The following is a 27,157-nucleotide window of genomic DNA, read 5'->3' as shown; positions in this document are numbered from 1 at the left end:
GACAAACTACTCTAGCTGATCTGTTAATGTGCCACTAAATCTAAAAGGTACCCCTGGTGTCTCCCAGTAATTACAACAGTGCTGGTTATTAATTATCATTGTTTCAAATAGATGTTCTTGCAGCAGCAACAGTGTATTTATAGAAATCTTATGCATTTTAACATATAAGTTTGTTTAGACACTAACTGTGTTAATGAAAATGAAAATTTAAAATAATATTTCATATTTAAGATTTCATAATATGGGCTCCCAAGAAAGGTCAAAAGGATCTGTACATTATGAAGTTAAGAATCTGAATTACGGGCTTGAATATGTATGTTTTTTATGTTAATCATTTTGGAAACATTTTAAAATAAGGTTCATTAGTTAACAAATTCTGTGGCAAATTTAATTAAATGGGTGTTAAGGAAAGGCACACACATCTTAATAAAAGGTCTAACAGCTGAAAATGCATATCAGAGCAAAAACCAAGTCCTGAGGTTAAAAGAAAACTCCTTTTAGAGCTCGGAAACATGATTATGTCAAGGCACACATCTGGGGAAGAGCTCCGAAAAAATTATGTTGCATTGAAGGGTCACAGAAGCATGTATTGTCTATAAACCTTAATGGAGGAAGTTTGAAACAACCAGGACTCGTCCAAGAGCTGGCCTCCTGGCCAAACTGAGCAATTGATGGAGAAGGGGTTTGGTTAGAGTGGTGACCAAGAACTTGATGGTCAATCTATTTGAGCTCCATGATCATATGTGCAGATAGGAGAAACCTACAGAAGGACAAACTTCACTGCAACACTCCACCGATCTGGGATTTATGCCGGTGTGGCAACACTCAATCTTAAACACATAAAAACACACTTGGAATCTGGAAAAAAAGCTCCTAAAGGACCCTCAGACTGTGAGAAACAAGATTCTCTGGTCTAATGAACCTCAATTCTAAGCATCATGTTTGAAGGAAAGCAGCTCTGCTCATCACCTGCAGAGTAACATCCTAAATGTAAAGTGTGCTGGTCGCAGTCTAATGCTGTGGGGCTGTTTTCAGCAGCAGGGACTAGGGGACTCCTAATAGTAGAAAAAAAGCTCAATGCACCAAAATATAGTGATAGCCTTAATGAAAACCCAGCTCAGACTGGGCAGAAGGTTCACCTTCCAACAGGAAAATGATCCTAAGCACACAGCAAGAGTGGCTTAGACAACTCTGTGGATGTCCTTGAGTGGCCCAGCCACAGAATGGATTTAAACACAATCAAATATTTCTGGAGAAACCTGAAAATATGCATCTTCCCCCGTCCATCCTAACTAGGGTTGGGTACCGATCTGTTTTTTTAAAAGAACTGGAACCGTTAGCAATTTCAAATTTTCTATTCCGAAACGCTTCTGTTGCGACACATGACCAAGTGCTATGAGCGTAGACAGTAAAAGAAATGGACAAAGCGACCCCATTGGAGCTCAATTGAGACAAGTGAAGCCCATTTTTAGCTATTTTTAGCACTTCCGTTTCTGACGCGCAGACTCAAACGAAGCTTGATGACGTCAGGAACCTGTCTGACAGATGTAAATCTTCTAGTAGCTGTGCGTGCAAACTGCCATCGTTAATCTTGCAGAGACGGTGAGCTTGAGCGGGGAGTTCTTTGGCATGAGTGAGTAGGAGTAAGTATTCTGATTAATTATTTTGTATAGTATTTTAAAATGTAACGCCAGTACGCCGTATTAAGTTAATTGCCTGCGAGCTTCTCCTCCTGTCTGTACAGTAATTTCTCTACTGTGCGACAGAGAGTCGAGTGGTTATGACACAATCGTAATAATAGCGCAATACTCTATCAATTGAGCTACAGATGTTTCTTCAAAAAGACCACAAAATGAGCAAATTGCATCAACATCGAAATATTTACAGATAGATGAATTAAACCTGTCGCTCATATATTTTTAAGTTGTTACGTCATAGGTCACATGATAACGTCAACATGGCGGACGACGTCCGGGTCGCATTCGTACTAAACGAGATTAGGCTGTAGAGTTCGTACTGTTTTAGCTCTCGAAAAGTAAGTACTTGTTGAAATGAAGTACCTACTCATTGAGTGCGCAGCCAGTGTCTTACTCGTACTTGAGCAGTATTTCTGAGCGTCTACGTGACAAGGGTTAAATCAAAAAATCCCATTGGCCGAGGAGAAAGCGAGTCGCTTTTTAATTGGCCCATTGCCCCCGCCGCTTTGACTCCTTCCTTTCTGTTCATCAAGTTTGGTTGAGTTGTTAAAGAGTTCATGTCAGACTTAAAGAAGCGTGAAAAACTCGCGCCTTCACACATAATGAGCGGTGAGTTCACTTTATACATCTGAGTGTGTTCATGAGCTTTAATCACGATTAACGACAACTGTACTTGATGAGTTTTACAGCGAGTGTGATATTATCAAACACTGACATCGATTCGCCCTAAACAGCAGATTATGTTGTTCGTACACCGCTAAAGTGATCATAAACAACAATCATCGTCTCGAAATCGCAAACAGGAGCCATCTAAATTTGATGTAACGTTAGAAGTTATTTGTTTTTGTTTCTGGAGTTAGTGACCGTGATCTTGAGCTTGTTTGCTAAGTTGTGAAAGTTGAGTGGATCTTTACAGCGACCTACATTGAGTTATTAACTTACATAACACGAGCGACGATAAACCGCGCTGAACTAACGTCACAGAATGGACGTCAGCGACGATGATGATGATGAAGATGATGGCGACGGAGAACATGAAGAAGCGGATAAGTGTTAAAGTGTTTTAGTGAAGGAATATGGCCACTGAACGCGTGTCAGCTCCTCTGCTAACCCTGCTCTGCTAACCTTAAAGCAGTGAACAGCACACAAATAAACACATGCTTGTGCTGTTTCTGACTTTGTTAACCGTGTGTCAGATCCACAGACGAGTGAAATAAGTTTGTGTTAACTGTGTCAGTAGATCCACAGCAGAGTGAGATGGCGGCGCTGGTGGACAACGACACGAGCTTCATTCAGAAGAGAAACCCCAGCAGCACAGCTCCAGTGAGTGCTCCACTGTTTAACCCTTCCCTTCCCTGTCCTGTGTGTGTGTGTGTGTGTCTTCCTGCTCTGATGGGAGGGTTATGGGTGGATCAGGAAGGAGTGTCTGCTCTTAAAACTCTTTCTGGAAATAAAACGCAGCCGAGTCCTCTGCTCTGTGATTGGAAAACAGACTGAAACAGACTGTATGAATGTTTGTGGAGTCAGGTGTTTGTAGGGTTAATAATTGTTGATTTCGTGTGCCGGAAAGTCCTTTGTCCAAATGCTGATGAAGAGTTTGTACTTGCTGTAAAGTGTGTTTCTGTCATTATTCAGTTCTCTGTCTAGATTAGAAACACAAGTGTGATGGGTTCTTTATTGATGTTCTTAATCAGTTTAGTTTCAAAGTAGGTGACCAGAAATTTCAGAAAGTGCAGTTGTCCAACATAATTGAAATCTCTCTATTTATTATCAATACTTGATCACACGTGTTTTTATGTTTTTACTAATTCTTGTTGGATCCATAATCTCGTGTTAAAATAACTATTATGATGCTTGCAGGTTTAATGCAGTCCAATACAAATATGAAAAATAGTAAATGTTATTATATATATAAGTATAATACAAGTATTATGGTAATTGCACAGTACAGTTAAAGGGTTGGTTCACCCAGAAATGAAGAGTGTGATTAATTCCTCGCTCTGGTGTCGATCTTCAGACACACAGGTTCAGTTTTACTAGCGCTGCGATCAGGATTCAGAGTATCACAGAAGCAGTGTCAGTATAAGATCAACGATACTCATCTTGTTATTATTTATAGTGATACACCAGTCAAGATTATTAGACGTTTATTCAGGGCCTGAATTTCATTTTTGAAACTAGGGGCAGTTTCCCTCTTAGGTGACTCTTGTCAGAGAGATTCTTTAGTTTGAGGGGAGCATGTTTTACTTTTTTTGACACATATTTTTCCCCAAAATGTTTTTAGTGACACCTTTGCATCACACACTGGACCTTTTTCACACTTTCTCAGCAGCAGAAGCCGTCAGTGTTGGGTTAACTTGAGCAGTGAAGGAGAACATCACAAATAGGTTTTGTAGCAGAAGAAAAACTCCACGATAATATTTTACTGACTTTCATAAAAAGGACACAAACTGAGAGAGACCGATAACAGCAGACAGACATCACCGTCGATCCCAGATACGCTAACACCATTGCATCAATATAACCAGTTGTTTTGTACTTTGATGCAAAGGTCATATAATACAAAGAATAATGATATAATTGTACATACATGTTTAAAAACAGATAAATATGAAAAGCTTTGGAGGATTTACGATGCTGATGTTGAACACAGTCTTGTGAAAAGTGTTCGTCGCTTACACACACCACAAGCCTGATTTGGTGATCTGTGTGTGAGGTTCACACTTACTCTGTTGGCAGTGTGTGTGTGTGTGTGTGTGTGTGTGTGTGTGTGTGTGTGTGTGAGCATGAGCTCATTCTCCAGGAGAGCGTGCGAGCGCTGAATGGTTAAACACTGCAAACCATTAAAAAGAAATGCAATTTATAAACTTCAGTGATGATGCAACACTGCCTCGATTGTGCAAGTAATAATTCCTGTCAGTGTGCAGCTCGCTTATAGACCGACACGATGTGATTTGAGTCGTGCATTTATAGAGAAATAGAGAGTGCGTGTGCTGATTGTGAAATTCTCACAGAAAGGTTTCTAATGACTAAGTTAATAAAGAAATATGAATTGTACCTCACCTTCAGCATTATAATTGTTTTACCCATCATCAGCTTGAGATTGGTTCTTCATAGACACGGCTGATCAAACATCCCAAACTGATAATCGGCTGATCGTGATCACTAGCCCAATCGAAGCACCCCTAACCTTTACTGTTATTGATATCCACCGATAAGAATATTTGGCCGATGTTAAATTCGATCATGCATTTCTTCAGAGACACTTCAGATGCACTCAGGTTTTTAGTTGCTTGAAATATGTTTGGAATCACTTCGAAAAGGAAAATACAGTGAAGTGCAAGGGCAAGTCTGTAATAAAGGCTAGATTAAATGTATTAAGAGCATTACTGAAAAAAACAATGCATGGCATGTTTTAGCACATTGTTACAGTTCACTTGTGCATTTGCAGCTTTTTGTGCAATTGTACATTGTAATAGTGTATATTATGTATAGAGACATGATTTATCACATATAGAATCTTAGTTAATAGAGGATTTAATAGCAGGGCTGTGGGATAGATGGTAATGAAATCTCGATTAGACAGAAGATGCGAGTGACATGGCACGGAATTTGCTAAATTTTGAGTGAATTAATCAAAAATAGGTCATTACACTTACATCAAATCGTGATACTGACTAATATCTGTAAATATTAAAGCCTGAACAGTCCATTTAAATATGAATCCTTCATGTTCTGCGTGTCTCTGTTAATGAATGGAGCAGAAGCGCATCTTCCTTTATCACACACACTGAAGCGCGTGTCGCTCGCAGTGATTTCAGCTTCTGCTATTCATCTAAATAAAGATGAACACATGAACAACATCTCCAGAACTGCTCTGACAGTCACTTCATGAGCATTTGACTGTTTGATTTCAGTAAAACTAGCATCATATCACATCATAAGACTGTCGTATCACATACACAACTGTAAAGGTACGGTAACCTGTCAAAATAAAAGTCAGGTTTAATTTAATGACAAGTATTTGCCATTTGTACTATTACTATTGTTCAGCAGAATGTATATACCGCAATTCCTCAAATAAAAACCGGCAGTCAAATAAACGCCGGGCCTCTGATAGTGGCAAATAAAGGCCGGGGGAACATTTGTGCAGCAGAGCCAGATAACGAACGTACACGCTCACCGCCGGAGCGTTTCTCGAGTCAGGAACCGGTTGCATCGGTTTTCAGATCCACAGTTCACTGAACCGAGAACAGTTTCTGTCGGATGCGTCCGATTGGAGAACCGAGGAGCTGATGATACTGCGCATGTGTGATTCAGCGTGAAGCAGACTAAGGCCGGTGACACATTGAATGCGTGGCACAAGCGTCTCCGCTGCGTGGCGTGTCCGTTTTTAATTCAGCTCCCATGTTAACAGGTTAGAGCTTGCAGACTTACTGTGTGAGACGAGCGTCTCAGGCACGGCTCGAGCAGCGCGGAAAATGTGTGCATGCTAGAATTAGAACCAACACGTTTTTTTTTTTTTTACTCAACACGCGCGCGTGTCTGGAGTGTTTCCAGGCAAAATATAATAGGAAAATGTCTGTCATTTTTTTTTTTTACACAAATACATATTAATTCATGACATTTTGATGTTTGAAAGTCTAAAGGTTGACGTAAACTCAGATATAAATGTAATTTAAAAAATAAATAATTATCGATTTTCAAATATTGCACCTGTCAAACATAGTATATTTTGCCGTCAATAGTTTTGATGGTGTCCTTTATCAGTAGGTATAGGTGTGTAAAAGAAAGTTGATATTGTTGTCGTGAAGACAAGAGCCTGGTCTGTCGGCGGTCTCCCTCTATGTTACCTATAGCAGCAGCAGCGCACCAGCGCCCCATTAAGCACGGTTCTGGTGTGTAAAGACACAGAAAACACGAGGCAGCCGCCACGCAACTGACACGCGGCAGAGACACCATGCAGCCAGTGTGTCACCGGCCTAACACAGAGCGTGTCTGAAATGAACTGATTCTTTTGGTGATTGATTCTGAACTGATTCTGTGCTAATGTTATGATTTCAAAGTCAGTCAAAGTCACCTTTATTTATATAGCGCTTTAAACAAAATACATTGCGTCAAAGCAACAGAACAACATTCATTAGTAAAACAGTGTGTCAATAATGCAAAATGATAGTTAAAGGCAGTTCATCATTGAATTCGGTGATGTTATCTCTGTTCAGTTTAAATAGTGTCTGTGCATTTATTTGCAAGTCAATGATATCGCTGTAGATGAAGTGACCCCAACTAAGCAAGCCAGAGGCGACAGCGGCAAGGAACCGAAACTCCATCGGTGACAGAATGGAGAAAAAAACCTTGGGAGAAACCAGGCTCAGTTGGGGTCAGTTCTCCTCTGACCAGACGAAACCAGTAGTTCAATTCCAGGCTGCAGCAAAGTCAGATTGTGCAGAAGAATCATCTGTTTCCTGTGGTCTTGTCCTGGTGGTCCTCTGAGACAAGGTCTTTACAGGGGATCTGTATCTGGGCTCTAGTTGTCCTGGTCTCCGCTGTCTTTCAGGGCAGTAGAGGTCCTTTCTAGGAGCTGATCCACCATCTGGTCTGGATACGTACTGGATCCGGGTGACTGCAGTGACCCTCTGATCTGGACACAGACTGGATCTGGTGGCCACGGTGACCTCCGAACAAGAGAGAAACAGACTAATATTAGCGTAGATGCCATTCTTCTAATGATGTAGCAAGTACATCTGGTGTTATGGGAAGTGTTCCCGGTTCCGGTTTACCTAATTAATGCAGCCTAAAAATCCTTTAACGGATTTGGATATTAAAAGCATATTAGTATGTTATGTGTATGCCAGGTTAAAGAGATGGGTCTTTAATCTAGATTTAAACTGCAAGAGTGTGTCTGCCTCCCGAACAATGTTAGGTAGGTTATTCCAGAGTTTAGGCGCCAAATAGGAAAAGGATCTGCCGCCCGCAGTTGATTTTGATATTCTAGGTTTTATCAAATTGCCTGAGTTTTGAGAACGTAGCGGACGTAGAGGAGTATAATGTAAAAGGAGCTCATTCAGAATCAGAAAGAGCTTTATTGCCAAGTATGCTTACGCATACAAGGAATTAGTTTTAGTGACATAAGCTTCCAGTACACAGAGACAACAACACACAGAAAAAAAAAAGAAAACATTTTTTTTTTACTAATTGAGAGATATTTACAAATTGGCAAATAAATAAGTGTATAAACAATTGTGCTATAAATGATAATGGAATAGGATTGAGTGAGATGCAGGAATGTTCTAGGATGGAGGGTTAACAAATAAATATAAGGATATTGCACGTTTATAAGCATAAGTAGAGAACATTTAACTGTTCATGAAGTAGATTGCCTGGGGGAAGAAACTGTTCTTGTGCCTTGCTGTTCTGGTGTTTGCGGCTCTGAGGCGCCGGCCAGATGGCAAAAGTTCAAAGATGGGGTGACTTGGATGTGAGGGATCCAGAGTGATTTTCTGAGCTCTTTTCCTCACTCTGGATGTATACAGTTCTTGAGCACCAATAATCCTTTCAGCAGTCCGAACAGATGTCGGAACCAGTTTGTTGCTGAACCAAACCAGACAGTTATTGAAGTACAGAGGACAGACTCCATGACGGCTGAGTAGAACTGTTTTAGCAGCTCCTGTGGCAGGTTAAACTTCCTCAGCTGGCGAAGGAAATACAACCTTTGCTGGGCCTTTTTAACAATGGAGTCAATGTGAATGTCCCACTTCAGGTCCTGAGAGATAGTGGTGCCCAGGAACCTGAATGACTCCACTGCAGTCACAGTGCTGTTCATGATGGAGGGTGGGGGGAGTGCAGGGGGGTTTCTCCTGAAGTCCACGATCATCTGCACTGTTTTGAGCGTGTTCAGCTCCAGGTTGTTGAGACTGCACCAGACAGCCAGCTGCTCAACCTCTTGTCTGTAAGCAGACTCATCACCGTCCTGGATGAGGCCCATGACTGTAGTGTCGTCTGCAAACTTTAGGAGCTTGACAGAGGGGTCTTTAGAGGTGCAGTCGTTGGTTTACAGGGAGAAGAGCAGAGGGGAGAGAACACATCCCTGAGGGGCGCCAGTGTTGGTGGAGCAGCTGTTTGATGTGAATTTCCCCAGTCTCACTAACTGTTGCCTATCTGTCAGAAAGCTGGTGATCCACTGACAGATAGAGCTAGGAACAGAGAGCTGGGTCAGTTTGGTCTGAAGGGCTGTTGGGATGATGGTGTTGAAAGCCGAACTAAAGTCCACAAATAGGATCCTCACATAAGTTCCTGTTTTGTGCAGATGTTGCAGGATGAAGTGCAATCCCATGTTGATTGCATCATCAACGGACCTGTTTGCTTGGTAAGCAAACTGGAGGGGGTCCAGTAAGGGTCCAGTGATGTCCTTCAGATAAGCCAGAACCAGTTTTTCAAACGACTTCATGACGACAGACGTTAGAGCCCACAGGTCTGTAGTCGTTAAGTTCTGCTATCTTGGGTTTCTTTGGGATGGGGATGATGGTGGAGCGTTTGAAGCAGGAAGGCACTTCACACAACTCCAGGGATCTGTTGAAGATCTGTGAAAAGATGGGGGCCAGCTGGTCAGCAGAGATTTTCAGACAGGCTGGTGTAACACCATCTGGGCCTGGTGCTTTTCTTCTTTTGTTCTTCTTGAAGACCTGGCGCACATCATCTTCACAGATTTGAAGAGCAGGAGGTGTGGAGGGTGGGATTGCAGGAGGTGTTAATGGTTGTGCAGGGAGATGGTCAGAATGGGTGTTGGGGGTTTCAAATCTGCAATAAAACTCATTCAGGTCGTTAGCAAGTCGTTGATTAGCCTCAGTGCAAGGGGATGGTGTCTTGTAGTTCGTGGTGGCTCTTAGAACTCTCCACACTGAAGTTGAGTCGTTGGAAGTAAACTGGTCTTCCAACTTTTTAGCGTAGGTCTTTTTAGCCACTCTAATCTCTTTGTTCAGTGTGTTCCTGGCCTGATTGTACAAGACCCTGTCCCCAGATTCAAATACTGAGGTGCAAAACCATTCAGGGCTTTATAAGTAATAAGCAATATTTTAAAATCTATAGGATGTTTGATAGGGAGCCAGTGCAGTGTTGGCAGGACCGGGCTAATATGGTCATACTTCCTGGTTCTAGTAAGAACTCCTGCTGCTGCATTTTGGACTAGCTGTAGTTTGTTTACCAAGCGTGCAGAACAACCACCCAATAAAGCATTACAATAATCTAACCTTGAGGTCATAAATGCATGGATTAACATTTCTGCATTTGACATTGAGAGCATAGGCCGTAATTTAGATATATTTTTGAGATGGATAAATGCAGTTTTACAAATGCTAGAAACGTGGCTTTCTAAGGAAAGATTGCGATCAAATAGCACACCTAGGTTCCTAACTGATGACGAAGAATTGACAGAGCAACCATCAAGTCTTAGACAGTGTTCTAGGTTATTACAAGCAGAGTTTTTAGGTCCTATAATTAACACCTCTGTTTTTTCAGAAATTAGCAGTAAGAAATTACTCGTCATCCAGTTTTTTATATCAACTATGCATTCCATTAGTTTTTCAAATTGGTGTGTTTCACCGGGCCGTGAAGAAGTATAGAGCTAAATATCATCAGCATAACAGTGAAAGCTAACACCATGTTTCCTGATGATATCTCCCAAGGGTAACATGTAAAGCGTGAAGAGTAGCGGCCCTAGTACTGAGCTTTGAGGTACTCCATACTGCACTTGTGATCGATATGATACTGCTACGAACTGATGGCGGTCATATAAGTATGATTTTAAACCATGCTAATGCACTTCCACTGATGCCAACAAAGTGTTCAAGTCTATGTTGTGGTCAATTGTGTCAAACGCAGCACTAAGATCCAATAAAACTAATAGAGAGATACACCCACGATCAGATGATAAGAGCAGATCATTTGTAACTCTAAGGAGAGCAGTCTCAGTACTATGATACGGTCTAAATCCTGACTGGAAATCCTCACATATACCATTTTTCTCTAAGAAGGAATATAATTGTGAGGATACCACCTTTTCTAGTATCTTGGACAGAAAAGGGAGATTCGAGATTGGTCTATAATTAACTAGTTCTTTGGGGTCAAGTTGTGGTTTTTTGATGAGAGGCTTAAAGAGCCAGTAAGATGAAAATTCTAAGCTTCCTATCACTGTTTATAAGTCCTGTACATTAGGTTTAAATCCAAGGTTAAAAAACATTGTCATTTTATCAACATATCATTTTAAAATTACCTCAATTCTCAGAGATCCCCAAAAGTATGATTATGATTATGATTATGATTATAACCAAACATTTAAAAGGTTACACTGGTCAGTTTAAATAGACCGTAGTATACCAGTCCACTCTGTTATGCCAAGGACGTTTTTGCTCATGTGAAGAGGATGATCTTGAAGAGGATGATCTCCAAATAATCTAGTCAAACCCGTGCTCGCTCATACTCATATGGATCGGATCATTTTTCGGATAAGCAAAAAAAAAAAGTATGGAAATGGAACATGGAAATTATCGAATATTGACATCCCCAAATACAAATGAGTTGGATGGAAAACTGGTTATAGTCTGCATCAAACCATGCTACTGAACAAATGTTATTCACAGTTCTGGGCAGCTCCAGGACAGCTGTCTCTCCGAGCGCGGTGCTGTCTGTGAGCAGAGGAGTAACGGAGCACTCGATCACGCTGCAGTGTTTGTTAGAGCTGCCAACTTCACACCATTTACAGAGGGAGATTCTCTGGCTACCTTTATCTCCCAGGACTGTTGTTGAATCCTCCAAAAGTTTTGGCTTGGGATCCTTCACATGCGCAGCAGCACTTTCCACTGCAACAATTACACGGGGCTGCCCGCCGACGTGCCTGACTTTAAATCGGCGCTACTAAACACGGATATCGGCCGATGTCGATATATTAAAAAATGACAAATATCAGCCCGATATATCAGTCGACCTCTAGTCCACTACTACTACTACTACTACTACTAAAATGAAACAAACATAATTTTTTTTTAAGGAGTAATCACACAACATTTCCATGTTTTATTTTGAATAATAAACCAAAAAAAAAGTATGTTTTAATTTTCAATAATTAAAAGATAAATTAAATTTATGTTTTATGCCTTTATTTAATAACCAGAACAATGTAAATACACAACAGAATTTCCAAGGGGGGAAAAACCTTTCATAAAGCTATTTTAAGAAAATAATTTAACAAATTAAGTTTTTTTTTTTTTTTATGCATTTAAATAGGTACACATGCTAAAACACAGGTTGGCAAAAAAAGCATCTCAAAATGAATCAGATTAGCCCCTTTCACACTACACGTCAGACCCGGCATATTGCCGGAACATTGCCGGGTCGCCTTCTGTGTGAAAGCAAACCCGTCCCGGGATTGATTCCGGCTTTGTACCCGGGTCGGGGACCTAGTAACATTGCCGGGTTCAACCCGGGACGGGCGCTGTGTGAACATAAGCCAGATTTAATGGCGTGTCAAAGTGATGATGCACGTTATTGCGCGACTCTTTTATCGGTTGTTTTGAAGGAAGATCAACATTCGCGACAAAAAATATGTGCAAACTGTAATGAAGCAGAGATCAGTTAGTTCCTCACTTTCCGCGCTGACGCCGAGACCGTTTGCTTGCTTCAGTGAAAGTATAACGTGCCTAGCATTGTCGACTCATACATTACACGTCACACGCTGATGTCACGTGTCGTTACGGGATCTTTACGGTTGTGTGTGAAAGCACGCACATATCCCGGGTAATCACTGGCAGTGTGAAAGTGCCAAATCTAGCGACCCGGGAATAATTGCCGGAACACTTTACCCGTGTATTTGCCGGAATGGCAGTGTGAAAGGGGCTATTGATGCTTTAAAATATGAAATATAAACATTTTCTTCCAGGGGAGTATGTCCCCGGACCCCCCTAGAGGAGTTATATCCTTCTCACCTTTTTCACCCCTCACCCGTTTTCATGCCGGTCTACTAGATGCAGACGATTTCATTATTAAGGGAAAAAATAAAATATGTAAAAATATAGGCCTATGCAAATTAACAATCAATGACAAAAATGTTTCAAACTAGGTTAGTGGTTAGTTTGGCAAGAGTTATTCTAGGAAAATCAGTGCACAATAATTTTAGAAATCCAAAGATTTATTGAAAAAAATACAAACTATTTTGCGGGGAACAAATATGGTAAAATGTTACACATTGCTATTTGTATTATTATTAAACCCATTCATTAAAAACATAAATTCATGTATTTATATGTTAGTATATACTATAAAATATAAAATAAATTTATTTTAAATGTATAGCATATATTTTTTTTAAAAAGCCAACATATGATGGATACGATAGGACAAAACAAATACAGTGCAGCACAAAGCGTTTACAATGTGCACATCCGCCGATTTGCTTTAACGTTTCATTCTGCACATCGGATGTGCACATTGTAAATGCTTCGTGCATTCATTTATATGCGCAGTGTGTTATATATGTTTAACAGTTTTACATTTCAGTTACTGTTAGAAGGGAGCTCCATGCATGAACTGTTCCCATTGACATGCTCCCTACACCATGAGCCAAACATTAATTCAGGGATTTGCGCTACGCAGAGTCTTCACACACAGACAACTGTAACATCATATACCTCCGTAAATAAAACAATTTAAATTGAAGTCTCTGAAACTTCAATGCACTTTGAATGGCACATATTACGTGATGTTCACTTCGCAGGGCACTTATGTTCGAATAGATCAAAAGTCTCAAGCGATAAGAGAAGTGTACAAAATGTGCAGAGCAGGGGGCACGAGGACTGGAATTGAGAACCGCTGCATTGAGCTGGCTTCAGGAGTAACAAAATAATTCACACAATCAAAAAAAAAAAAAATCTTTTCAAAAACCCGAACCCATTCACAACCCAACATTATTCAAATGTACAACGCACACAGCTCTTTTGCCTTTTGTCAGAAATGAGTCATTTATACATGACTAACGTAATAAGCCACTTGGAAGTTTGAACAAAGAAATAAAATAAGTCCTCTGTAGTAACATCGTAATATCTCAGCGCTCTATAAATAGCCCTAGGTATAGGCTCGTTTAGCATATAAATAGGCCAACGCACCAATAAAAACAAGTCTTTCTTAAAATATTTAAGATAAATTCTAAATTAAGATTTAGATTTGGCAATAACAGAATTAAGATGAAGGCTCTGCCGGATTTGCTTCGCCATAGCAGCTGACATAATAAAATATTAATGCCAACATTAGCTTATATAGCCTACTCTGTCTACATTATGCATTTAAGACTCAATTAATATTTAGTTATTTGAAAAACATTTACTCAACAAGATTAGGTAAGGCCTACCTGTTTTTGTGGAGGAGAATGATTGAATCCACTGCAGATGTCTTCAGCGTGTTCCTGCGCTCACTGATGGTGCGTCCAGCAATATAACCCTCTGGCTCATTATTCAAGGATTCTCATTATAAACACGGTCAAAACTTCTCCAAACCTTAGACTTTGCTTTAGTTGCTGGTGCTACCAAAACGTAATCGTCAGAGACAGGCCTCCGTTACACCTACTCAGCATACATTTTTCACCTCTTTCTCGTGCTGTTCGAAACACATTACATGACCGCTTATTTACGGCACAAGCCAGAGTCCGTGTAAAATGATATAAATGAAGCCCGAATCGAAATGAAGTCCGATCGGGTCCGGGCAAAGATCTTAAGCTCCATTTTCTATACTCGATTCTCGATTCAAGTCAATGAATATAGATTTAATACAAATAATATATGTATAAAAAAGAACAGTGAACATAAGTTTACAATTGGGTAATTAACAAAAATAAATTAAGAGCCACAAACCTGTATATTAAACTCTTTTATTTTAGGTGGGTACATTTAAAACAGAACCCATCTCTAATTTTCGAATGCTTACAATTATTTTAAATAAATACAAGTTTGATGCAAGATGAAAAATGCTTTGTTCTTGTCCACAACACTATCGTCTTAGTCTTGCTTACGAAATCTAAAATGCTTCCATACCTCTGACTTTTTATGTGAAGGTGGCATCAACGTTGACAAACCACCTGAAACCCTTTAAGCCAGTGGTTCTCAACCTGTTTTCCCAGCGCGCCGCGTTATGGTCCAAGTACAAGCCTCGCGGGCCGCACGCATATGATTTACACATTACGTCACCAATACAAACCAACCTGATTTATAATATTATAGCCTAAATATTATGATATCTAATCGATTAGATTCATTGAAATAAATAATTTGACTACACCTCATTCTGTCGGGAGCTGAACAATTTTGTGTAACAGCACAATGAGGTTGCGATTGTAAAACCTGTGTTATACTTTCCGGATGAGCAATCCAGACGTGTACACGGTCAGTGCGGACGTGGACTTCTTCCATTTATACTTCCGAAAGCGCACGCTGATGGTCCGCTCTGCAACAAACATGTGAACGAACAATTTCCCAGAATCATTGCACATCGCCGTCTTTATATTCTGTATTGACGGATTGCACAGGTTCGATTGGCAATGAGCTTCTTCACTCTGCCTGAACATGTGCAATTGTGCTTTTGAAGACTACTGACCACACACACCTGTCCACGCGTCGTCTGCTCCGAGATCTGCACACACTCTCCGATGACGATGTTTACGTCACGCCTACCACCGTAAGATGCAGTCTGTAAGATGCGCACAGGAGCATGTCTTGATGCGCGACGTTGCAGAAAATGTGCGTTCACAAATGTAGCCTATGTTGATCCAAATATGGAAAGCACTTTCGAATTTAATAATATGAGGTTCTCTCCAGACATGTTTTGTCACATTTCTTCAATTAAGGATGATTGCTGCATATTATATTGTGTTTCCATTTGCTTGAACTTCTTCAAGTGAGTTGCAAAAGTTTTGTGTGTGTGTGTGTTCAGCATATGGTGGGCTGCATTTGAATTCGTGACGGGCCGCGGGTTGAGAACCACTGCTTTACACTGAATGAATGAATGACAGGTTCGTTGGTAACATCGCACAAGGCACATAAGAGGGTGACATCTAGTGGAGAAGATTTGTAATTAGATTAACGCTAATCTTACGTTCAATGTCTGTGGAAATAAATATGGAAAAAATCGATTCATGGCCTTTGAGAATCGATTTTGAATCGACCACATTTTAAAAAACGATTAATCGAAAAATATTTTGATTATCTGGTAAGAATTGGTAAAAAAAACTGAAACAGAAATGAAACCTGTAGAAGGAAAAAGAGATTAATCAAAGCTATACTTGTATCCCTTGCCGGTGTCCCTAACCCTCCCGGTGTGGAGTCGCACGGTAGAGTCGCACGGTAGAGTCGCACGGTAGAGTCGCACGGTAGAGTCGCACGGTAGAGTCGCACGGTAGAGTCGCACGGTAGAGTCGCACGGTAGAGTCGCACGGTAGAGTCGCACGGTAGAGTCGCACGGTAGAGTCGCACGGTAGAGTCGCACGGTAGAGTCGCACGGTAGAGTCGCACGGTAGAGTCGCACGGTAGAGTCGCACGGTAGAGTCGCACGGTAGAGTCGCACGGTAGAGTCGCACGGTAGAGTCGCACGGTAGAGTCGCACGGTAGAGTCGCACGGTAGAGTCAATGGTCTTTACACTCTTCAGTCTTCACATGAGGAGGCTTGAACTAGAGGGCTGCCGTGGTATACTAACCTTTTCTATACCCTTCAGACAAAACATAGAATTTACCTCTGTAGAATTTAGTAAAACAGCTGTTTATGAAATGCTGCGTACTTTAGGGCCAGTGCTAACTCTAAGCAGTTTACCTCTGCAATATGAAGGGCCTCCGTTTCATGTTTTCATGTTTTTCATGTTTACATTGGGCACTCCCACCAGGTAAAACATACTGATTGTTTGCATTTTGTTTTTAAGCCCATAAATTATAATGTACTTGTTCTAATTTATATTGTAATGTAGTCATATATATATCATCTTAACATTGATTGTAGGGTTATCATTGCACAAATGAATGCACTCTCTACTTTTTACAAATAAAATGAAGAGAGATCTAAACTAATGCGCTGTCTTCTGTATCTTACACATATGCTCAGTCACTCACACGCTTTGTGTGCAATCAGACATTCAGGATCAAACCTTTTACCGCATATTTTTATAAAGTATAAATAGCTTAATCGCTCGAGCTAAATTATCTTTCTCCTCAAGTAGCTGGTAACATCATTGTTTCTAAAGAGATTAAAGCCACAGCTTCACTGTTAATATAGAAATGCACCTTGCATGCACAACCTCGCTCTCTCTCGGATCATCGTCATATCTATTTTGAACACAGAATTTCTTTTTAGTTATGCTAAATTACCCTTTAATAATTATGATTGGGTCTGTCATATATAACGTAATAATGAGAACACTATTGTATTAAAAATGTTAATTATTTGGGTTTATTTGCCACTGCAACTGAAGGCTAGCTAAATCATTTAAATGTTAGTACATGGTAGAGATGCAATGATAGCATTGTTTGCTTTTGAAATGCAACAAATTAGCTGACTTTTTGTTTTTAAATAGCAACAACAGTAATTTCTGGAATGGCTCTAAAGCATATTTCTCTCTCCAGGACTCGCAGCAGCCGTCCCCTTTAGCACTGCTGGCTGCCACCTGCAGTCGGATAGATGAAAACGACACGGCAGAACAGCAGTCGCGCCAGAGCCAGGACTCCCAGATCGAGCTCCAGCAGCCCCATCTGAGCCACAGCAGTAACGGCTGGCATGTGATCCCTGCAGGTGCTCCGGTGTCCAGCAGCTCTCACAGCACCGGAGCCCTGCTGCAGCCGCAGTATGTGATGGCCTCCTCTCAGAACCTGCAGGCGCCGGTGCTCAGCACCCTCTCTGGGGTCATGCCGGGCGTCCAGTACCAGATGATCCCGCAGTTCCAGACTGTGGACGGACAGCAGCTCCAGTTCACTCAGACGGCTCCGGAGGTGTCCACAGCGGGGCAGTTTCAGCTGGTGACCTCTCCCAGCGGGAATCAACAGCTCATCGCTGCCCCCAGCAGAGCTCCTGGAAACATCCTGACTGTCCCTGGCCTCTTCCAGCAAGCCATCCCACTGCAGAACCTCAGCCTGAGCGGAGCCGTGCTGCCCAATCAGGCGCAGTTCCTGACCAACATGCCACTCAATGCCAACATCACGCTCCTGCCGGTGGGCTCTGTAAGTGACGCTAACGCTGGAGGAGCTCCTCAGCAGCTGCTCCAGAGCACCACAGCAGCAGAGTACTGCACCACCTCCACCAGCACACAGACCACTGCGCCGGGAGGCGTCCTGACGCTGGCCCAGAGCAACACATCAGAGCCCGGGAAGACCTTCCAGAACACGTCTGGAGATGGACCGAAAGTGAGTCAGGCTCAGATCGTCATTCAGCCGCAGCAGGTGCTGCAGAGTGTCTCGGCCGGCGGCCAGGTGTTCGCCACACAGAGCCTGTCTCAGGACGGACTGCAGAACGTTCAGATCCAGACCATCGCCAACGGCAGCCCCATCCTGATCCGCACCGTCGGGCCGAATGGACAGGTCAGCTGGCAGACGCTTCAGCTGCAGAGCCCCGCTAACACCCAGATCACGCTAGCACAGCCCGGCACGCTCTCAGGCCTGCAGACCATCAACCTGAACACACTGGGAAACACAGGGCTGCAGATGCACCAGCTGCAGGGGGTTCCCATCACCATCACCAACACAGCGGGTGAGTCTGCTACCCTTCTTCTGTTCGGTCCCTTCTATAAACCTGTCATCAGTAGGCCTGTCACGGTAACAAATTTTGCTGGACGATAAATTCTCCAAGAAATCATTGCGATAAATGATAATATTGTTGTTCTAAGACCAGTTTCAATTAATATGAAGTTAATGGCATAATAACGCAGGTACATTTTCAAAGATCAATAAACTTTTATTTTAAAGCAGATTCCCAGCAAGAAATACCAACATGTTGACTTTTTTTCAGTTTGCCAAAGAGAACACAATGTTTAACACCATTTACATCTGGTAAAGAGCAGGTATACATTTATTTCGTACCAACTAACAATATGAAAATATGAACACTTTCATGAATTAAAACATTTGTGTTAGAACAGCTTTTCACAAAAATTAGTTCCTGCTAGTGTTTCATGAATGAGGGCCAATGTGTAGATTACATGAATAATGAGACTGATTTCATCCATACCCTGGATTCACCCTCGGGCAGTGAAACTAAGTCAAGTCACCTTTATTTATATAGCGCTTTAAACAAAATACATTGCGTCAAAGCAACTGAACAACATTCATTAAGAAAACAGTGTGTCAATAATGCAGAATGATAGTTAAAGGCAGTTCATCATTGAATTCAGTGATGTCATCTCTGTTCAGTTTAAATAGTGTCTGTGCATTTATTTGCAATCAAGTCAATGATATCACTGTAGATGAAGTGACCCCAACTAAACAAGCCAGAGGCGACAGCGGCAAGGAACCGAAACTCCATCGGTGACAGAATGGAGAAAAAAACCTTGGGAGAAACCAGGCTCAGTTGGGGGGTCAGTTCTCCTCTGACCAGACGAAACCAGTAGTTCAATTCCAGGCTGCAGCAAAGTCAGATTGTGCAGAAGAATCATCTGTTTCCTGTGGTCTTGTCCTGGTGGTCCTCTGAGACAAGGTCTTTACAGGGGATCTGTATCTGGGCTCTAGTTGTCCTGGTCTCCGCTGTCTTTCAGGGAAGTAGAGGTCCTTTCTAGGTGCTGATCCACCATCTGGTCTGGATACGTACTGGATCCGGGTGACTGCAGTGACCCTCTGATCTGGACACAGACTGGATCTGGTGGCCACGGTGACCTCGGAACAAGAGAGAAACAGACAAATATTAGCGTAGATGCCATTCTTCTAATGATGTAGCAAGTACATCGGGTGTTATGTGAAGTGTTTCCGGTTCCGGTTTACCTAATTAATGCAGCCTAAAAATCCTTTAACGGATTTGGATATTAAAAGCATATTAGTATGTTATGTGTATGCCAGGTTAAAGAGATGGGTCTTTAATCTAGATTTAAACTGCAAGAGTGTGTCTGCCTCCCGAACAATGTTAGGTAGGTTATTCCAGAGTTTAGGAACAAATAGGAAAAGGATCTGCCGCCCGCAGTTGATTTTGATACTCTAGGTATTATCAAATTGCCTGAGTTTACTTGACTAAGTAAAGGATTAAATAAATTACCACATTGAAATCATTTATCTGTGATCTCACTGACTAATGTTAATTGCCTGTCGTATGTAAAATGGAAGTGTCTTTTAGGTTCCTCAGATTCCTTTTAATTCAATCAAGTTGAAAAACTGGTGAATTGATGCCTAAACCCTTGCGTTCACTAACCTCTGGCCACGTCTCAACATTCAGTTAACAAGCAAACTTCATGACTTTATGATGTTGCGTGTCTTTATAATTGACCATTTCTAGTGAAGCACAGAACACAGTTATGGAAACGTAAGACGTTATTTCTAGTTAGCACATTGATGGAAGGAGCTGCAGTTTTATAATCTAGCCCTTGTTTTGCGAGCTGCTTGTGTCTGTTTGTGTGCAGGCGATGGGAGCGGGACCACGGGGGACGCTCTGGAGGACAGTGGTGCGCTGGAGGAGAATATGGAGAGCAGCCCGACGCCCAGCAGCAGACGCACACGCAGAGAAGCCTGCACCTGCCCCTTCTGCAAAGACGGAGAGGGACGGTACGCTCCTCATCATGTCACGCAGACACAGGCTTACACCACACTACACTACACCACCCACACCACACTACACCACACTACACTACACCACACTACACCACACTACACCACCCACACTACACCACCCACACCACACCACACCACCCACACTACACCACCCACACCACACCACCCACACTACACCACCCACACTACACCACACTACACTACACCACCCACACTACACCACCCACACTACACCACACTACACCACCCACACTACACCACACTACACTACACCACCCACACTACACCACCCACACCACACCACCCACACTACACCACACTACACCCACACTACACTACACTACACTACACTACACCACACCACACCACACCCACACCACACTACACCACACTACACCACACCACACCACACCACACCACACCCACACTACACTACACTACACCCACACTACACCACACTACACCACACTACACCACACCACACCACACCACACCACACTACACCACACTACACTACACCACACCACACCACACCACACTACACTACACCACACTACACTACACTACACCACACTACACTACACTACACCCACACCACACCACACCACACCACACCACACCACACCACACTACACCACACTACACCACCCACACTACACCACACTACACTACACCACCCACACTACACCACACCACACCCACACTACACTACACTACACCCACACTACACCACACTACACCACACCACACCACACCACACCACACTACACCACACTACACCACCCACACCACCCACACTACACCACACTACACTACACCACCCACACTACACTACACTACACCACACTACACCACCCACACCACCCACACTACACTACACCACACTACACCACCCACACCACACCACACCACACCACCCACACTACACCACACCACCCACACTACACCACACTACACCACACTACACCACACTACACTACACTACACCACACCACACTACACCACCCACACTACACCACCCACACTACACCACCCACACTACACCACACTACACCCACACTACACCACCCACACCACACTACACCACACTACACCACACCACACTACACCACACCACACCCACACTACACTACACTACACCCACACTACACCACACCACACTACACCACACTACACCACCCACACTACACCACACTACACTACACCACCCACACTACACCACACCACACCACACCACACCACACTACACTACACCACACTACACCACCCACACTACACCACCCACACTACACTACACTACACCACACTACACCACCCACACTACACCACACTACACCACACCACACCACACCACACTACACCACACCACCCACACTACACCACACCACACCACACTACACCACACTACACTACACTACACTACACCACACTACACTACACTACACTACACCACACTACACCACACTACACTACACTACACTACACCACACTACACCACACCACACCACACTTTCACCAGAAAGTGCTTGCTGTCGAGGATCACAGACAGTGTATATAGTATAGAATGGTGTCAGCGCTTTTTAGTTTAAATGCATATATCCCAGCTTTATGGTTATGCTAGTGTACTTCTAAACATTGACAAAATTAGTTTTCTGTAGAGATTTGGTTTTGAAGTCTGCAGTCTTTCTTGACCAAATAAATAGGCCTGAATGAAGTAAAATAACACTATAGTGTTTACTGTATAAATGTAAAGGTTTAATTCACCAGAAAATCTAAATTAGCCCACAAATTACTAACCCTTAAGTCACCCTAGGTGTATATGACTTTCTTCTTTCGGATGAATTCAGTCGCAGTTACACCGATCGAAATAAGCTGAACTCAAAGACCTAAGACTTTTTCTATGTACACAAAAGGCCTATTTCCCTCAAATATTGTTCACAAATCTGTCTAAATCTGTGTTGGTGAGCAATTCTCCTTTGCCGAGATAATCCATCCACCTCACAGGTGTGACATATCGAGATGTTGATTAGACAGCATGATTATTACACAGGTGTGCCTTAGACTGGCCTCAATAAAAGACCACTCTAATATGTGCAGTTTTACTGTATTGGGGGTCCGGGGGGGTCCGAAAACCAGTCAGTATCTGGTGTGACCACCATTTGCCTCCCACAGTGCAACACATCTCCTTCACATATGCTGTGTCTGAAATCGCTAACTCATTCACTAATCCCTATATAGTGTATGGCAGCTGAGTTCACTATATCAGGAAGGAGTGAACAAATAAATAATTGAATGGATTCAGACAGTGACGTATAGCCTACACTGCGTGTGAGACTTGGAGCTGTTGCAAAAACATTGCCATATGTACTTTTATATTATGTGTACCTAATTTTTGAAAGTAATATTAATAGCAATAATACTCAAAATTACTTTATATTGCAGTTATACATACCTCTGTGTCAGCTTTGTGGCTACATTGATGGTATATAATTACACTCGAAATCAGAATGAATTGTGGGTAAAAAGTAGTGGACAAATGTAGGGAATTAAGTAATTCACTCAGAATACGGACAGCAATGCAAAATGGCTGACACCCCATATAGTGCTCTATATAGTGGATAGGGAGCGGTTTCGGACACAGCAATAGAGTTGATCAGGTTGTTGATTGTGGGATGTTGGTCCACTCCTCTTCAATGGCTGTGTGAAGTTGCTGGATATTGGCAGGAAGTGGAACACGCTGTCGTATACACTGATCCAGAGCATCCCAAACATGCTCAATGGGTGACATGTCCGCAGTATGCTGACCATACAAGAACTGGGATGTTTTCCAGCTTCCAGGAATTGTGTACAGATCCTTGTAGCATGGGGCTGTGCATTATCATGCTGCAACATGAGGTGATGTCTGTATATAACATACACCTGCCCATACCATAACCCCACTGCCACCATGGGCCACTCGGTCCACAACGCTGACATCAACAAACCATTCACATGACGCCATACACGCTGTCTGACATCTGCCCTGTACAGTGAGAAACATGATTCATACGTCAAGAGAACACCTCTCCAAAGTGCCAGACGCCATTGAATGTGAGCATTTGTCCACTCATGTCTATTATGATGATGAACTGCAGTCAGGACGAGACCCGGATGAGGACGACGAGCAGCAGATGAGCTTCCCTGAGACGGTTTCTGACAGTTTGTGCAGAGATGATTTGGGTCTGGAAACCGATTGTTGCAGCAGCTGTCCTCAGCTGGTCTCAGATGATCTTGGAGGAGAAGATGCTGGATGTGGAGGTTCTGGGCTGGTGTGGTTACACGTGGTCTGTGGTCGTGAGGCCGAATAGATGTACTGCCAAACTCTCTGAAACGCCTTTGGTGATGGCTTATGATAGAGAAATTAACGTTCAGTTCATGGACAACAGCTCTGATGGACATTAGTCCCTAGTTCCTGGGTAAAGTTCCTGCGGTGGAAACGTGGCTCTAGTCAATAAATCTGGTTCCGTGATTACAGCCAAATCACCGTCACCTGCTTTCAAATGGAGCAGCATTAATAGAGCCACAGATCACTGACAAGCTATGCAATATCGCATTCATTATCAAAGTCCCTAGGCCACATCATTCAATGAAGAAAATGACAAGCAGCTTTTGCACTGAAGTATAAGGAGATGTAACAACGCAAGTATCGATAACCGTATCGTTTCTCCTGATGTTTATCAGTACTCCGGTATCAACCCAGTTAAGTACCGGTCCAAAAGAGGTCCTGACCCTTTAATCCTTGTTTTAAAGCTGTGTTTTGTAGCAGCAGGTATTTATAGGCTGCTGTCACTTTAAGACCTATTCATGGATCCAGTATAACGATACACTTCTGATTTCTGGAAGTTGACTTCACTGAAGCTATCACTGACTTTAACTGTGATTTGTGTTTTTCGATGCTTGAATGGTGTTCTATAAACAAAACATTATTATTAACTACAATACTTGATGGGATGGATATTTAGACAATTTTTACTAGACCAGTTCACTATGGCCAGCTGTAAAAGCCTTGCCTACATATTTCAGTCTTTGTTAAATTGTCATCTTGCCTGCTCTTCCTGCAGCAGTGACCCCAGTAAGAAGAAGCAGCACATCTGTCATATTCCCGGATGTGGGAAGGTGTATGGGAAGACGTCTCATCTGCGGGCACACTTGCGCTGGCACACTGGAGAGAGGCCCTTCGTGTGCTCCTGGTCCTTCTGCGGGAAACGCTTCACCCGCTCCGATGAGCTGCAGCGGCACAAGAGGACACACACAGGTGAGTTTCACACACTCACAGAGATCGCAGAGGTCACAGGCACTTAAAGAGTTAAAGTGAGGGCACTTACTTACTGTATATCTCTGTGTGTGTGTGTGTGTGTGTGTGAGAGATTTAGTTCATGTTGCAGGGTTATTTGTTTTGCAAGTATAGCCATGCAGATTGCAGAAACCTATAAAGTTGTTGACAAAAAACATGTATGAACAACAAAATAAAGAGCTCTATGTATTTGGTGATTTTAAGAGAAATTTGAATAAACTCAGTAAGTCTTAAGTTGATTCTGCCCTCACACTGCTTGTGATTAACTTCTGATTAGCCACGGTCGAATGCTCATCTTGAGGATTCAACTCAACACGGTTATATATTTCAAATAGATCTGTGACAAAATCAAGGCTGCATTTATTAATCAAAAGTAATTAAAAACAGTAATATTGTCACATTACAGTTCAACATGTGATCATTTCTGCAGTGTTCAGTGTCACACGATCCTTCAGAAATCATTCTAATATACTGACCAGAAGGGGTCACTCATTAAACCAATAATCATAGATGGAATAGTATTTAGGATATATTGGATATATTGGATATATTGATTATGTGGCTTAGTCATAGTTGTGCTTTACTGTAAAGCATCAATGAACGGAACTATTTTCTAAAACTGGAAAAATAAATTTTATAGAACTAAAGTAAAACAGTTTATTTCATTTAAACATTCAATTGCATATATCTATTGGTCACACTTTGTTAATGTTCCATTCTTGTTATTAACAAAACATTAACTAAGATTTTTGCCTCAAACTCCTAGGTAGTTAAGTTTAGGTATTGTGTAGGGATGTAGAATATGTACTAATAAACAGCCAATATGTTAATAATAGGCATGCTATTTAAAGGGGTGGTTGATTGCGATATTCACTTTTTTAACATTATTTAGTATGTTATGTTGAAGTTTGAGCATAAACAATATAGAGATGTTCTGATACGCTTTTTCTCTTCCCGATACCGATACCTGGGCTCAGGTTATCGGCCGATACCGAGTACTGATCCGATACCTGGGTGTGTATCTGTATATACAGCTGTATATACTACTAGCCCTGTGTAAATTGCTAGAATTATTTTATGGTGTGCTTCAGACTGATCCCTTAATAAAACATGAACAAATGCATGGTGAACTACTGTATTTATTACAGTATTTTTATTATCTGACATGAATTTGACAGTATTTTCTTAAGCGAAAAAGAACTTCAAATGCAGCCAAAAATTTAACACCACAAACTAAAAAAGGTATTTTAGTTTTACAATATAACTGTATAAAAAAACTGCAATAAATAAAACTTGTAATATAAAAAAATTATATTAATCATATAATCTCTTTACAACAAAACAAGTAAAAAAACAAGCAACTGTCTAGCATTATTATTAATAGAGACGTATTATTACTATATAGAGACATAGCTAAATCGACTGTAGGCTACAACAGTAGCTTAACATATTGTCAATGTACTCACGTTAAACTGAACATTTATTTTGATGGATTGCCATGAAGATCTTTGAGTGTCTGTGTTTATGATATGACAGTTTTCTCAAATGAAACCGTAAATTCTCATGAAGTGATGGTTTATGTGTTCGTGTCCTCATATAGTGACACACGGAAGAGACTACAAAACAGCGAGCTCCCGCGCATCTGCGCCCGTCACCCACAGAGATGTAAAATTTGCAGGAGTAATATTTAAATAGTATTTTGCAGTTTAATATTCACAGACACTATATTCGGCTACAGTCCGGAGCCCTGCGCTTTGACTAACGCGGAAGTGACTGAACGCAGCTGCGGGTACAGAATACACTCAAACTTTCTACCGGTAATACAGAGACGCTGGTATAATCACATTTTTACAACTTCAGCACCGACTTGGTAGTGAAGTGCCAGTACTTTGTGGCATCCCTAGTCACTGTTTTACTGTCTGGTTGGTCCAGTCTGAAATACTGCTATACAGCGGACATACTGCTAACGCGTTTTCATTTCTTCTTCGCTGCTCTAAACGCAACACGGCACTACTTCCTGCATTCTGAGCAGAACAACAACCGTGCAGCGGTTAGGCAAAGCTAGCGGTCATAACTAGGTCTTGTTTAAGAAAATGGTATCTGATCGGTATATGGGTTCATGTACTCGGCGTTGCAAGAATTTGTTGTGGTATTTGTGATATTTCTGATACTTGTATCGGAATCGAAACAACTCTAAAACAATATCTGCAAAGTTGTAAAGCTGAAAGTTCAATGCAAATGGAGATATTGTCTTTAAAAGATTCTGTCAGTTTAATGCCTAAAAAAGCTTATAGGTAACACAAGTTACTTCCTGTGTTTGTGATGTAACAAACCCAGATAAACCCTGCTATCAGGAAAAGGCACCA

The 27,157-nt window shown here is 41.9% G+C and overlaps 1 protein-coding gene across 2 annotated transcripts in view; it reads left to right on the top strand.

Annotated features, from left to right (window-relative positions):
• Positions 1 to 2,088: 2,088 nt before the first annotated feature.
• Positions 2,089 to 27,157, top strand: part of sp1 (sp1 transcription factor) — a 36,118-nt gene continuing 11,049 nt past the window's right edge. Inside the window, exons 1-5 of one of the 2 annotated variants that reach the window (XM_026240724.1) lie at positions 2,089 to 2,306; positions 2,935 to 3,020; positions 17,342 to 18,458; positions 20,311 to 20,452; positions 24,559 to 24,752. In XM_026240724.1, the coding sequence (XP_026096509.1) occupies positions 2,255 to 2,306; positions 2,935 to 3,020; positions 17,342 to 18,458; positions 20,311 to 20,452; positions 24,559 to 24,752 (1,591 nt within the window). In that variant the 5' untranslated portion in view covers positions 2,089 to 2,254. The remainder of the gene's footprint in view (positions 2,307 to 2,934; positions 3,021 to 17,341; positions 18,459 to 20,310; positions 20,453 to 24,558; positions 24,753 to 27,157) is intronic. The other variant, XM_026240725.1, reaches the window with a different exon arrangement.

Source organism: Carassius auratus, linkage group LG36F (genome assembly GCF_003368295.1).
Source record: "Carassius auratus strain Wakin linkage group LG36F, ASM336829v1, whole genome shotgun sequence".
NCBI classification, from domain to species: Eukaryota; Metazoa; Chordata; class Actinopteri; order Cypriniformes; family Cyprinidae; genus Carassius; species Carassius auratus.
Note: the sequence above shows the minus strand (reverse complement) of the source record. Positions and strands in the feature narration are given on the sequence as shown.